At 45.1% G+C, this 15,040-nt stretch overlaps 1 protein-coding gene across 1 annotated transcript in view; it reads right to left on the bottom strand.

The window, feature by feature from the left end:
• Positions 1-15,040, bottom strand: part of LOC309558517 (uncharacterized protein) — a 251,846-nt gene that overhangs the window by 180,933 nt on the left and 55,873 nt on the right. Inside the window, exon 6 of the mRNA XM_082261597.1 lies at positions 7,853-7,990. Coding sequence (XP_082117723.1) covers positions 7,853-7,990 — 138 coding nt within the window. The remainder of the gene's footprint in view (positions 1-7,852; positions 7,991-15,040) is intronic.

The raw sequence follows: 15,040 nt of genomic DNA, 5'->3' as shown, positions 1-15,040 counted from the left end.
TACAGTGCTCAGCATAAATGAGTAAACCTGTTTTGAAAAGTAAGATTTTAATCAATATCTCAATGAACACAAGAACAATTTCCAAAATTTTGACAAAACTGAGTTTTATAGAACATTTGTTTAGCTCATTACATTAAAGTAAGGTTAATAATATAACTTAGATTACAAAATCTTCAGTTTTACTAAAATTAGTTAATGCAAAAATGAATACACCCCACAACAAAAACTACTCCTTCTAGTATTTTGTATGAGTTTCAGGATTTGTAAGGAGAGCACCAAGTCATCTAGGCATGGAATGAACAAGTTGGTGACATATTGCAACATCTATCGTTTTCCATTCTTCAAGCACAACCTCTTCTACAGCCTTTTTGCTGGATGGAGAGTGTTGCCTGTCTCTTCAGAATTCCCCACAGGTGTTTGGTCGGATAAAGATCAGGAGACATACTTGGCCACTGAATCACTTTCACCCTGTTCTTCAGAAATGCAAGAGTAGCCTTAGATGTGTGTTTTGGATCATTGTCATGTTGGAAAAGCGCATGACGACCAAGGGCACAGAGTGATGGTAGCATCTTCTCTTTCAATGTAGAGCAGTACATCTGTGAATTCATGATACCATCAATGAAATGCAGCTCCCCGACACCAGCAGCACTCATGCAGCCCCACAGAAGCACACTGCAACCACCATGTTTCTTTGTAGGCACCATGCATTTTTCTTTGTACTCCTCACCTTTGCGGCGCCATACAGTTTTGGAGCCATCAGTTCTAAAAACATTTATCTTGGTCTCATTACAGAGTCCCAGTAGTCTTCTTTTTCAGCATGGGCCCTGGCAAGTTCTAAGCAGGCTTTTTTGTGCATGGGCTTTAGGAGAGGCTTCCTTTGTGGATGACACCCATGCATGCCATTCTTCTGCAGTGTACGCCGTATTGTGTCACGGAACTGTCATGAAACAATCACCCCAGTTTGGCTTTCTACTTCTTTAGCTAACTGCAGTGAACTTGCATGGTGATTTTCTTCAACCCTTCTCATTAGAAGACGCTCCTGTCGAGGTGTTAACTTCCATGGATGGCCTGGACATCTCTGTGGGAGTGTTGCAGTTCTATCTGTTACATTTTTGTATCATGTTTGCTACAGTATTCTGACTGATAAGTAAAGCTTTGCTGTTCTTCTTGTAGCCTTCACCTTTCTTGTGTTAAGAAACGATTTCCTTTCTTAGGCCTTGTGACATTTCTCTTCCATGTGGTGCCATTGCTGACAGCATGAAATGGGAGGGGGGTTTTCTTTGTTAAGGAACGCCCTTTTATAATCAACTGATAATTAGACTCACCTGTAGTTGAATTCATGTTAATTAGGATTTTGTTTTCTAAAATATAGCTTTGCTCCTAAGAATTTCATTGGGGTGTATTCATTTTTGCAACATGGTCTTGAATGAATTTGTAAGGTAAAATACTTTTTTGTGTGAGAAAATTAACAAATCTTGGTTGCAATCAATGGCCCGCATCTGTGGGAGTATTTTGTAGTATAGCATTCCAGAGAAAATGTTGATTCTGAAAGGAAAGTAAAGGTGTTCTGACAAATTTGTTGGGGTATACTAATTTATGCTGAGCACTGTATATATATATATATATATATATATATATATATATATATATATATATATATACATATACACACACAGTATCTCAAAAAAGTGAGTACAACCCACTTTTGGGTCTGGAGACATGCTTGGCCAGTCCATCACCTTTACCTTCAGCTTCTTTAGCAAGGCAGTGGTTGTCTTGGAGATGTGTTTTGGGTTGTTGTCATGTTGGAATACTGCCCTGCAGCCCAGAGGGGATCATGCTCTGCTTCAGTATGTCACAGTACATGTTGGCATTCATGGTTCCCTCAATGAACTGTCGCTCCCCAGTGCTGGCAGCACTCATGCAGCCCCAGACCATGACACTCCCACCACCATGCTTGACTGTAGGCAAGACACACTTGTCTTTGTACTCCTCACCTGGTTGCCGCCACACACGCTTGACACCATCTGAACCAAATAAGTTTATTTTGGTCTCATCAGACCACAGGACATGCCAGCATTGTCCAAATTGAGCCCAATTAGCCATTTTACCTCCCCGGTGTCATGTGACTTGTTAGTGTTACAAGGTCTCAGGTGTGAATGGGGAGCAGGTGTGGTAAATTTGGTGTTATCGCTCTCACTCTCTCATACTGGTCACTGGAAGTTTAACATGGCAAAGAACTCTGTGAGGATCTGAAAAAAAGAATTGTTGCTCTACATAAAGATGGCCTAGGCTATAAGAAAATTGCCAAGACCCTAAAACTGAGCTGCAGCACGGTGGCCAAGACCATACAGCGATTTAATAGGACGGTTTCCACTCAGAACAGGCCTCGCCATGGTCGACCAAAGAAGATGAGTGCATGTGTTCAGCATCATATCCAGGGGTTGTGTTTAGGAAATAGATGTATGAGTGCTGCCAGCATTGCTGCAGAGGTTGAAGGGGTGGGGGGTCAGCCTGTCAGTGCTCAGACAATACGCCGCACACTGCATCAAATTGGTCTGTTTGGCTGTTGTCCCAGAAGGAAGCCTCTTCTAAAGATGATGCACAAGAAAGCCTGCAAACAGTTTGCTGAAGACAAGCAAACTAAGGACATGGATTACTAGAACCATGTCCTGTGGTCTGATGAGACCAAGATAAACTTATTTCATTCAGATCGTGTCAAGCGTGTGTCACGGCAACCAGGTGAGGAGTACAAAGACAAGTGTGTCTTACCTACAGTCAAGCATGGTGGTGGGAGTGTCATAGTCTGGGGCTGCATGAGTGCTGCCGGCACTGGGGAGCTACAGTTCATTTAGGGAACCATGAATGCCAACATGTACTGTGACATACTGAAGCAGAACATGATCTCCTCCCTTTGGAGACTGGGCCGCAGGGCAGTATTCCAACATGATAACGACCCCAAGCACACCTCCAAGACGACCACTGCCTTGCTAAAGAAGCTGAGGGTAAAGGTGATGGACTGGTCATGCATGTCTCCAGACCTAAACCCTATTGAGCATCTGTGGGGCATCCTCAAACGGAAGTGCAAGGCCTCTAACATCCACCAGCTTCGTGATTTCGTCATGCAGGAGTGGAAGAGGACTCCAGTGGCAACCTGTGAAGCTCTGGTGAACTCCATGCTCAAGAGGGTTAAGGTAATGCTGGAAAATAATGGTGGCCACACAAAATATTGACACTTTGAGCCCAATTTGAACATTTTAACTTAGGGGTGTACTCACTTTTGTTGCCAATGGTTTAGACATTAATGGCTGTGTGTTGAGTTATTTTGAGGGGACAGCACATTTACACTGTTATACAAGCTGTACACTCACTACTTTACATTGTAGCAAAGTGTAATTTCTTCAGTGTTGTCACATGAAAAGATAGAATAAAATATTTACAAAAATGTGAGGGGTGTACTCACTTTTGTGAGATACTGTGTGTATGTGTGTATATATACTGTATATATATATATATATATATATATACACACACTCTCTTATAATAATGATTTCCGAGTATTTTTTATTATCTAATAATGCTAATGTTGCGCTTACCCCCCACAGGAGCCACTGACGATGATGGGTCCTCTATCCTGCCATGACTCTCTTAGCTGCTCACTCTCCACCGACACACACTTGGCCATAGACCAAAAGCAGTTTACACTTTTGTGACTTGAGTTGGCAAGCTACCACTTTATAATAATACACATGAATTAGGCCACAAGCAGTTTAGTAGTAAACTAATTAAAGAGGAAGTAAACCCTCCTCTGCAAGTTGTACCTATAGGTAAGCCTATGATAAGGCTTACCTATAGGTACTGTAAATATCTCCTAAACATGTACCGTTTAGGAGATATTTACCTTAAATGCAGCCAGTGACATCACTGGCGCATGCGATCTGAAGGGACGGCTGCTGGTGCTGCTCCTTCAGAGCCCTGTGCCGTGACTGTAGGCTCCCGCGCGCATGCGCGGGAGTGACGTAATCACGGGTCCAGCCAATCAGATGGCCGGATGCCGTGAACCCGGAAGAAGGGTGACAGAACATGTCACCTATGGGAGAAGTGAGCGGTCGGCGCTTCAGGGCTTCGTTCTAAGGTAAGTATATCATAATGAGCTAGTATGCGATGCATACTAGCTCATTATGTGTTTTTCTTTCAGGTGTACTTTTTGAAAAAAAAAAAATTCTGAGGTTTACAACCTCTTTAAATGTATTATGGTAAAATGCAAATAAAAAAGGCATAAATCAATAAACAGATGATTATACACCCATTCAAGGGAATAGGCTGCCTAATGCAACAAGTAGAATTGCATCAAAATTGCGCTGTCAAAATTGCGTAACGGGAACTCTTATTCCCACTATGTGATAATATGAAAGGGGCCTTGGACTGCCTTTAATATCTCGTGGAATCCCTGCAAAAAGTTCTGTCTTCCTTCGTTACATTATAGTCTGCAGGTCCATTAATTTTCATTGTAATCCTGCCCCTCCGGACTACATTTCCCCAAATCCTTTGTGGTACAGTACATAATCCAAGAGGGATGGGGAGGAGGTAGCGCTGTGCTTTGTTCTCTTCCGCTGCCAGGAGAGAGAGATGGGAATAGGGACCAAACATGCATACTGTCCTCTGTGTCCTCTATGCTCGGTAGGAGCAGGAGAGAGCGGGCACCGGAGCGCAGCCTGCTCTCCAACAACACAGCCGTGGGAAGGAGGGGTGGGCGGCCACAACTCGCCATGTCGCCATCAAAAACAGGCGCCCTGTAAAGCAGCGGCTCAAGCGGTGAGCAGGGTGGAAGGAATCGGCAAACTTGACAGGGTGAATGGCACCTGGCTCAGCTACACTAATCCTCACAGGGTGATTAAGGTGTGTCCAGGCACATCCGGCACACCTTGTGCGCATGCCTATGGTGTAACATGAATCATTGATGCAAACCCCATCCCTAAATTCCACATCTTCCTCTGAAGTCCTGTAATTTATTTATTATCTATATAATATAGGGGAGCGCGTGTGGCTGCCTCCCACCCCCCCCCTCTACTGCTCTGATTATTCCCACCCCCCTGTTGTCCAGGCCCCCTTTTCAGCACCCATGTCACCTGCTGCCCCCCTGCTGCTGCCAGGCCCCCCTGTGTGCCATTTCCCTATCAGTGCTTCTGGTTGCCCTTCCCTCCATCCCTCCTGACAGCAGCTGCTGAGGGCACACAGAGGGGGTAATTTCAGGATGGAGAGGGGGGTTCGGTAAATATGCCTGTCAGGTAGGCTTTATGGGGGCCCCATGATTTCTAGCAGAAGCCCTGTGGCTTTTCCCCCACAGCTGCATCATCAAAGTTCAGAATGAATGCATGGAAATTACTACAACTTCTATCTACCACCAGGGCAGAGGGACTTAGCAGAGGGTGCCGGCAGCAATTGCAATTCAATTAAAACTCTAGCTGCACTTCCTCCATTTCCATTACAGGATGTCCGTACCCCCGTACAGACCAGCCCCAAGTTTGTACACAGGTATGGACCCTTTTTAAAAAAATACAACAGTTGGGGGTTTTTTTTTTTGCTTTGTAACAGCTTAAAAGGTGTCAGCTTGATTTGGGCTTTCATTTTAAAATTTTTGCCTACTTAAGGCCAACAGGTACTGTATGTGCAGCCTATAGCATTGGGGTTTGCACTCCAAAGCTAGAAACAGACATGCATGTGTGTATAATTCTATATACACAGCACATATATGACCCATTCAAGTGAATGGTGGTACTCTGCAAGAGTCCCAGCACAGGGTCCCCTCTGTCAGTCCCAGCATATAATCCTCTCTGTCCGTACTAGCACAGTCCCAGCACAGGATCCCCTCTGTCAGTCCCAGCACAGGATCCCCTCTGTCAGTCCCAGCACATAATCCCCTCTGTCAGTCCCAGCACATAATCCCCTCTGTCAGTCCCAGCACAGGAACCCCTCTGTCAGTCCCAGCACAGGATCCCCTCTGTCAGTCCCAGCACAGGATCCCCTCTGTCAGTCCCAGCACAGGATCCCCTCTGTCAGTCCCAGCACAGGGTCCCCTCTGTCAGTCATAGCACAGTCCCAGCAAAGGATCCCCTCTGTAAGGCCCAGCATATAATCCTCTGTCAGTCCCAGCACAGTCCCAGCACCGGATCCTCCCTGTCAGTCCCAGCACCGGATCCCTTCTGTCAGTCCCAGCACCGAATCCCCTCTGTCAGTCCCAGCACCGGATCCCCTCTGTCAGTCCCAGCACCGGATCCCCTCTGTCAGTCCCAGCACCGGATCCCCTCTGTCAGTCCCAGCACCGGATCCTCTCTGTCAGTCCCAGCACCGGATCCTCTCTGTCAGTCCCAGCACCGGATCCCCTCTGTCAGTCCCAGCACCGGATCCCCTCTGTCAGTCCCAGCATCGGATTCCCTCTGTCAGTCCCAGCATCGGATCCCCTCTGTCAGTCCCAGCACCGGATCCCCTCTGTCAGTCCCAGCACCGGATCCCCTCTGTCAGTCCCAGCACCGGATCCCCTCTGTCAGTCCCAGCACCGGATCCTCTCTGTCAGTCCCAGCACCGGATCCCCTCTGTCAGTCCCAGCACCGGATCCCCTCTGTCAGTCCCAGCATCGGATTCCCTCTGTCAGTCCGAACATCGGATCACCTCTGTCAGTCCCAGCACCGGATCCCCTCTGTCAGTCCCAGAGCCGGATCCCCTCTGTCAGTCCCAGTGCCGGATTCCCTCTGTCAGTCCCAGCGCTGGATCCCCTCTGTCAGTCCCAGCGCCGGATCCCCTCTGTCAGTCCCAGCGCCGGATCCCCTCTGTCAGTCCCAGCACCGGATCCCCTCTGTCAGTCCCAGCACCGGATCCCCTCTGTCAATCCTAGCACAGTACTACCAGGGGTTCCCCCTGTGTTCACAGTCCCAGCAGAGGATCTCCCCTATGGTCCCTTTCACAGTCCTAACAGAGGATCCCCACTGTGGACCCTATTACAGGCCTAGCATAGGATCTCTCCGGTGGTCCCTATCACAGTTCTACCAGAGGATCTCCCCTGTGGTCCCTATCACAGCCCTAGCAGAAGTTCCCCCCATGTGGTCCGTGTCAAAGCCCTACCAGAGGATTCCCCCCCTGTGGTCCCTACCACAGCCCTATCAGAGGATCCCCCCTGTGGTCCTTATCACAGCCCTACCAGAGGATCCCCCCTGCGGTCCCTATCACAGCCCTATGCGGTCCCTATCACAGCCCTAACAGAGGATCCCCCTTGTGGTCCTTTTCACAGCCCAAGCAGAGGATCCCCTGTCAGTCCCTACCACAGGATCCCCCCTGTTGGTCCGTATCCCAGTCCTCTCTCTTCTGCCCCCCCCCCCCTCCTATTCCGGCTAATGACAGTTCTTGGTAGGAGGGAGGAGTAGGCGGGGCTGAGGATGGCTGTGTTTTCTCCGGCTGATGGAGCCACCCGGATGGTGGGGAAGACAGGCACCGTCTGCGGTGGTGATATGGGGGGGGGGGGGGGGCTGCTCTTAGATCAGGTGCTAAAATTGTACGATCAGCCCATCAATGAGAAGCAGGTATGGGCCGTGTGTTACCAGTGTGCCTGGAGAATGTGCACCACGGGATGGAACTGGGTTCTGGATGAGAAAAAGCCCTGGTGCATGAGGTGATTAGGGTGTGCCCAGGCACATCCGGCACACCTTGTGCGCATGCCGCGGCCTATGTTAAAGGCTATTTAAAGCTTCATGTCTAAGATCACTCTGTCCTCAGGGTGACAACACTGCTGCACAATTTGTACCTTTCTTATCCTGTGTTCCCTGCTGCTATTTCCTGTCCTATTCACCTACATGCTCACCTTTCCTCTGCGGTTCTTAGCATTTCCTTGGCTTTCTCAGGCTTAATCTTAAGATAGAGCTGAAACGCGGAGAAGGAAATAAAAAGACCAATCACCCCCGTCAATGGCACTCGGAACTTGGTCACAATGTTTTCTATCCTGCAAAGGTAAATAGCACTGAGAGTTAATGAAGAGGTTATAGAAAACAAATGCAATCTTTACATTCCTATTATCAGTTATTTATATAGTGGGATCCTATGCTGTGGTGCTGTACAAGTGATATAAACAAGGATGAATAATACAGATAATACCGATACATACAAGCCTGACAACTAATTGCAGCTTCTGCAGCACATATAAAGTATACTGTATGCTAGTAATACATTAACCACTTTAAGACCAGAAGGATTTCCCCCCTTCCTGACCAGGCCCTATTTTGCGATTCTGCACTGCGTTACTTTAACGGACAATTGCGTGGTCGTGCGACGCTGTACCCAAACAAAATTTACCTCCTTTTTTTCCCACAAATAGAGCTTTCTTTTGCTGGTATTTGATCACCTGTGCGATTTTAAATTTTTGCGTTATAAACAAAAAAAATAGCAACCATTTTGAAAAAAAAAAAAAAACATTTTTCACATTCTGCTATATAACATTCCGCCCAAAAAAAAACCATAAAAATCTAAATTTTTTAACATTTTAGGCCAATTTGTTTTCTGCTACATATTTTTGGTGTAGCGCTACCCCCTCAGGAGCCGCTGAAGTAAAACGGGTCCCTTGCTCTGCCTTTCAACCCCCAAGATCAAGCTCCACCCCTCTGACACACCTGGTGATTTTCTGGGTGAATGCGCCTTTAAGAATACACTGTGATACAATGAAGCACCCGTTTAACCGTTTACTGGACAATTAAAGTGTAGCAGTTACAAATCAACACGACAGGAATTAAAGATAAAGAGATCCAATTGGAAATCCTGAATCCTCAACCCAGAGTTGCATAGGATTCAGCACTTAGGATCTAATAAAGCAAACACCAATGTACAAATGGGTTATGGTATTATAATTGAGGACTGATGTAGCAAAAATCTGTCAATAAATCATCCCTCAAATGAATTGTGGGAGTGACCACAGAAATAATGTTTAACTGTGATAAAGAATAGCACTGCAATTTATCCAACTTATATCAATGACTCTATTAACCACTTGCCTACAGTGCACTTTCACCCCCTTCCTGCCCAGACTGTTTTTCAGCTTTCAGCGCTCTCACACTTTGAATGACAATTACCCAGTCATGCAACACTGTACCCATAAAAAAATTGTGTCCTTTTTTCACACAAATAGAGCTTTCTTTTGATGGTATTTAATCACTACTGGGTTTTTTTATTTTTTGTGCTATAAATAAAAAAAGACTGAAAATATTGTGAAAAAAATCATTTTTCTTTGTTTCTGTCATAAAATTTAGCAAATGAGTAATTTTTCTTCACAAATTTTGGCCAAAATTTATACTGCTACTTATCTTTGGTAAAAAATAACCCAAATGAGTGTATATTATTTGGTCTTTGTGAAAGTTATAGAGTCCACAAGTTATGGTGCTAATCATTGAAAATTGATCACACTTGACCACACCTGATGTACTGAAGGCCTATCTCATTTCTTGAGACACTAAAAAGTCAGGAAAGTACAAATACCCCCCAAATGACCCCTTTTTGGAAAGTAGACATTCCAATGTATTTAATAAGGGGCATGGTGAGTTTTTTGATGTTGTAATTTTTTCCCACAACTCTTTGCAAAATGAAGATTTTTTTTTTTTTTTACAAATTGACATATTAACAGGTTATTTCTCTCACACAGCATATGTATACTTGCAACTACACCCCAAAACACATTCTACTACTCCTCCTGAGTATGGCGATACCACATGTGTGAGACTTTTTTACAGCCTGGCCACATACAGAGGCCTAACATCCAAGTAGCACCGTCCGGCATTCTAGGAGCACAAATTACACATATAATTTCCTGACAACCTATCGCACTTTTGAAGGCCCTGGAGCACCAGGACAATGGAAACCCCCATAAAATGACCCTATTTTGGAAAGCAAACAGCCCAACGTATAATTTTTGAGGCATAATGAGTCTTTTGAATATGTCTTTTTTTTCCACAAGTTTTTGGAAAATGTGGAAAGAAAATGAAAACACATTTATTTTTACACAAAGCTGTCCATTTATGCAATATTTCTAACACATAGCATGTACATAGCAAAAATTGTACCCCAAAATACATTCTGCTATTCCTCCTGAGTATGGCGATACCACATGTGTAACACTTTTACACAGCCTAGCCACATACAGAGGCCCAACATCCAAGTAGCACTTTTCACAAAGTTGTCCATTTATCCAATTTAAGACTGGGCCTATTTTTGACACTTGGTGTTTACAAGCTAAAATCATTTTTTTTTGCTAGAAAACTACTTAGAACCCCCAAACATTATATATTTTTTTTTTAGCAGAGACCCTAGAGAATAAAATGGAGATCGTTGCAATATTTTTTATTACACCATATTTGCGCAGCAGTCTTCCAAATACAATCTTTTTGAAAAAAATTCACTTTTTTGAACTAAAAAATAAGAAAACAGTAAATTTAGCCCAATTTTTTTCCATAATGTGAAAGATAATGTTACGCCGAGTAATTAGATACCCAACATGTCATGCTTCAAAATTGCGCATGCTCACAGAATGGCGCCAAACATTGGTACTTAAAAATCCCCATAGGCAACAATTTAAAAATTTCTGCAGGTTACCAGCTTAGAGTTACAGAGGAGGTCTAGGGCTCAAATTATTGCTCTCGCTCTAACGATCGCGGAGATACCTCACATGTATGGTTTGAACACCGTTTACATATGTGGGCGGGACTTGCGTATGCGTTTGCTTCTGCGCGCGAGCTAACGGGGACAGGGCGCTTTAATTTTTATTTTTTTTTCCTATTTATTTTATTTATTATTTTTTTATTTTTACACAGTTAAAAAAAAAATGTTTTGATCATTTTTATTCCTATTATAAGGAATGTAAACATCCCTTGTAATAGAAATAGGCATGACAGGTCCTCTTTATTGTGAGATCTGGGGTCAAAAAGACCTCACACCTCACAACTACACTAAAAAAGAAAAAAAAAAAAAATTGTTGAAAAAGGAAAAAAAAAAGCGGCCCTTTAAACCGGTTGCTAGGCAACGTCTTTTGAAGTAGCTCCGGTCCTCCAAGACCATAGATTCGAGTGAGGGCCATCTTGCCCTCACTCGACTTCCTGTCTCTGAGGATCCGGGACCGGATAATTTTCCCCGCTGCCGGCGGGTCCAGTAAGCTGGGAAAACGTCTGGGACGCGGCAGGAGGGGGGGGGGCACCTCTTCCCCTGCACCGTAAGGGTAATTCCGCAGCGATTCCGCCACTGGGACCACCCTTATCTGAAAGCCGACCGTCCCGCCGTTTCAAAAAATACCGGGGTTATGGCAGCTATCTGCTGCCATAACCCCAGTATTTAGCTTTTAATGGCCGACGCATATAGTCGTTAGGCGGTCGGTAAGTGATTGCATGTATATGGCAAACAGGTGACGATGACTGATGAGGTGACAGGTGACGATGACTGATGGGGTGACAGGTGAAGATGACTGATGGGGTGACAGGTGACAATGACTGATGGGGTGACAGGTGACGATGACTGATGGGGTGACAGGTGACGATGACTGATGGGGTGACAGGTGACGATGATTGATGAGGTGACAGGTGACGATGACTGATGGGGTGACAGGTGAAGATGACTGATGGGGTGACAGGTGACAATGACTGATGGGGTGACAGGTGACGATGACTGATGGGGTGACAGGTGATGATGACTGATGGGGTGACAGGTGACGATGATTGATGAGGTGACAGGTGACGATGACTGATGGGGTGACAAGTGACGATGATTGATAGGGTGACAGATGACGATGACTGATGGGGTGACAGGTGACGGTGATTGATGGGGTGACAGGTGACAGGCGATGGTCACTGATGGGTGACAGGTGACGGGCGATGGTGCACGGCAGTACTGATGGCAGTCTCTGGTGACCGGTGAACTTTAGGCTATGTCCACATGTGAACGTAGCGATCGCGGGCAGAATCACTGCGATTCTGCCCGCGATCCAGAAATCATTGCAAATCGCGGGACGCCTGTGCGTTGCCTGTGATTTGCAATAGCACCCCAAACACTGTGCGATGTTGGTGCGATTTCCGCCTGCCGAATCGAGGTAACATCACGCAAACAACGCATGACGCCCCAAAGAAGCTCTTGTACCTTTTTTGGGCGTCATGCGTTGTTTGCGCGATGTTACCGCGATTCAGCAGGTGGAAATCGCGGCATCACACAGCGTTTGGGGTGCTATTGCAAATCACAGGCAACGCACAGGCGTCCCGCGATTTGCAATGATTTCTGGATCGCGGGCAGAATCGCAGTGATTCTGCCCGCGATCGCTACGTTCACATGTGGACATAGCCTAAAGTTCACCGGTCACCAGAGACTGCCATCAGTACTGCCGTGCACCATCGCCCGTCACCTGTCACCCATCAGTGACCATCGCCCGTCACCTGTCACCCCATCAATCACTGTCACCTGTCACCCCATCAGTCATCGTCATCTGTCACCCTATCAATCATCGTCACTTGTCACCCCATCAGTCATCGTCACTTGTCACCCCGGGGACACGCCGACACCGGCAGTGCACGGCGGCGCGCACGCGATCGCGCGCCTGCCCTGCATTCCTGGATCACGTCATATGACGTCTTCCCAGGATAATGGCCGTACCGTCCTGCCGTCATATGACGGTGGGCGGGCGGCAAGTGGTTGTAGCAAAAATCTGTCAATAAATCATCCCTCAAATGAATTGTGGGAGTGACCACAGAAATAGTATTTAACTGTGATAAAGAATAGCACTGCAATTTATCCAACTTATATCAGTGACTCTATTAACCTAATGCTAGGCTATCTATCAGAGTGCACTCTGTATCCTATGGGGGCCCCCTTTACTTTAGATTGTAAGAGTCTCCTGAATGAGCAAGGCCTTGCTAGTCTTCGCTGGCCAAGGGATCATTGGTTATCCAAGGAATAGTATTTGTAATCCACTGTAGAGGTAACAATCAATTGTAATCCACTGCAAAGTAACGATTAACTGTAATCCAAACTATAAGGAAAAATAGGCTTCTGTACTGTAGTTAATTAGATGTACCATCTGGGAAAGTTGAATGTATGAGGTGAGGCCTTATAATCTGCCACGCACTAATCAGCACTACAGTGTCCTGTGGCAACCGTCCTATGACCAGTGCAGTTCTCTGACCAAGCTAAACTGTGTCACAGGCTTTTCCTTGCTTTGTTTCTATCAACTACAGTGTGTGCTGCAATCAGAGGTCTCTCACCCAATCCGTCAGTGTCCTTGTTCAGCAATCCTCCACACCCAGCCTCTACACTCTGTGTCAAAGCACTTCTTGATCCATCACAATAAAAACCCCTCCAATGTCACCTATTTGGGTATTGATAAATTCAAATTGATAAATGGCGTGGTGAGCCTTTTGTGAGGGGCCTTTCTAGGCTAGAAATGGCGTGGATTTTTAAGGTGAAGACATACACGCCTTATGGTATGAATGTCGACACCGATGTCAATGCCTTTATTAACAACTCATAGGTGATTATGATTTTGGATATCTGTTAAGATGAGTAGGGACAGTCTTTTGATATGCAAATTAATTTTGATCCCTACCATTGGGATCTCTCTGTTTGCCATTTATAACTAATCTGTTCTCTTATGTTTATCATGATTTTATGTATAATAATATTTTTTAATAATATTTTTTGTATTTGGTTTAATTATGAGGTCAGATCAATATGACCTTATATATATTTAAAACTTGCAGTTTTGCCTATATTGGTTGGGTGTCCCTTTTTTAATTGACTTCCCAATCTGGTAATTATTGTAACCACTCCGTTGGATAATTACTGTGTACACATATGTTTATACGGTGTAGGGGTATTCCCCTTGAGACCTGAGAGTCACTTGCCCATATTTTTTGCCGTACGTTCAAACTTTTTATCCATATCAATATGTGGCCTTTTTCAAGCACCATAGGTGCTATGACAGACTGGATTTTTAATGTATATATTTAGATCTATTGCGGCATGATTCTCAGATGTTTGGACTCAATACAGCATCTTAGAGATGTTGCCAATTCATTATGACCATAACCAAGATGGCGATGTGACACTCGTGTCTCTTGGGAGGATCCTCCTTGCGATTGTTATTTAAGAGGTGGCGTCAGTGCGCCGCCCGTACCTTGAGAACGTCAGTTTTTGATGAAACGTACGTCGGTCGCGGCGTGCTGACGTCACCTCTACGAGACGAGACGATACTCAGGCGGGTGTTTGAAGCCGACTGGCCGGCAGCTCCAATTCAGCGCTATTCCTGTGTACTTTTGTAAGTGCAAATCTTTTGTTTTATTTACTTTTAATAAATGGTTTTACACTATGGGCTCTCCCCCTATCATTTATTCTATGTAATATCGCGGAGTATCTGTGTGGATCAGCTTTATTGTCAAGGGAGTGTCTATGCCTATTCACCTGTGGACTGCCATACATCAGCTTTCCCTGATTGTTACATGCATTTGGTTGCTGACATCTGGTAAGCAGGAATTTCTGGTGGTGGCTCTATCCATTTGAGTGATTAATGTCGCATAATCTGCCTACCAATTTCTGGTAAATATTCTGGGAGCACGGAGGTGGTTCTTTATTTTCACTCTTTTATTGAGATATGTTATGCTCACTTTCTTCTTACTTCTGGTAAGCAGCCTGTGTTGGTGGTGGTGTACACCTATTATTTCCTTCATTCACATGGGAGATTAGAATTTTTATACAGTATCACGCTATGTATATTTTTTGTTCCATTACCATATCTACCGATCCACAATTCTGAGCGGATATCATCTGTAAGGAGTCATCTGCAGAGTTCCATTGATTCGGTTTTGTGTATATCAATGCTCACTTTACTGCTACGTCTGGTAAGCAGTACCTATTCACACTGAATTTATTTGTGCCTTGTTGGATTGGACCTCAGCAGTTTACCCATTATTGAATGCTTTGGACTATTGCTTTCTGGGACTCACAACATTTATTTAATAGATCTTATCATATATGGTCT

The sequence above is a fragment of the Pelophylax lessonae genome (genome assembly GCF_965119305.1).
Source record: "Pelophylax lessonae genome assembly, chromosome: 6".
Classification (NCBI taxonomy): domain Eukaryota; kingdom Metazoa; phylum Chordata; class Amphibia; order Anura; family Ranidae; genus Pelophylax; species Pelophylax lessonae.
The sequence above is the reverse complement of the archived record's forward strand: the minus strand, read 5'-3'. Positions and strand labels throughout refer to the sequence as shown.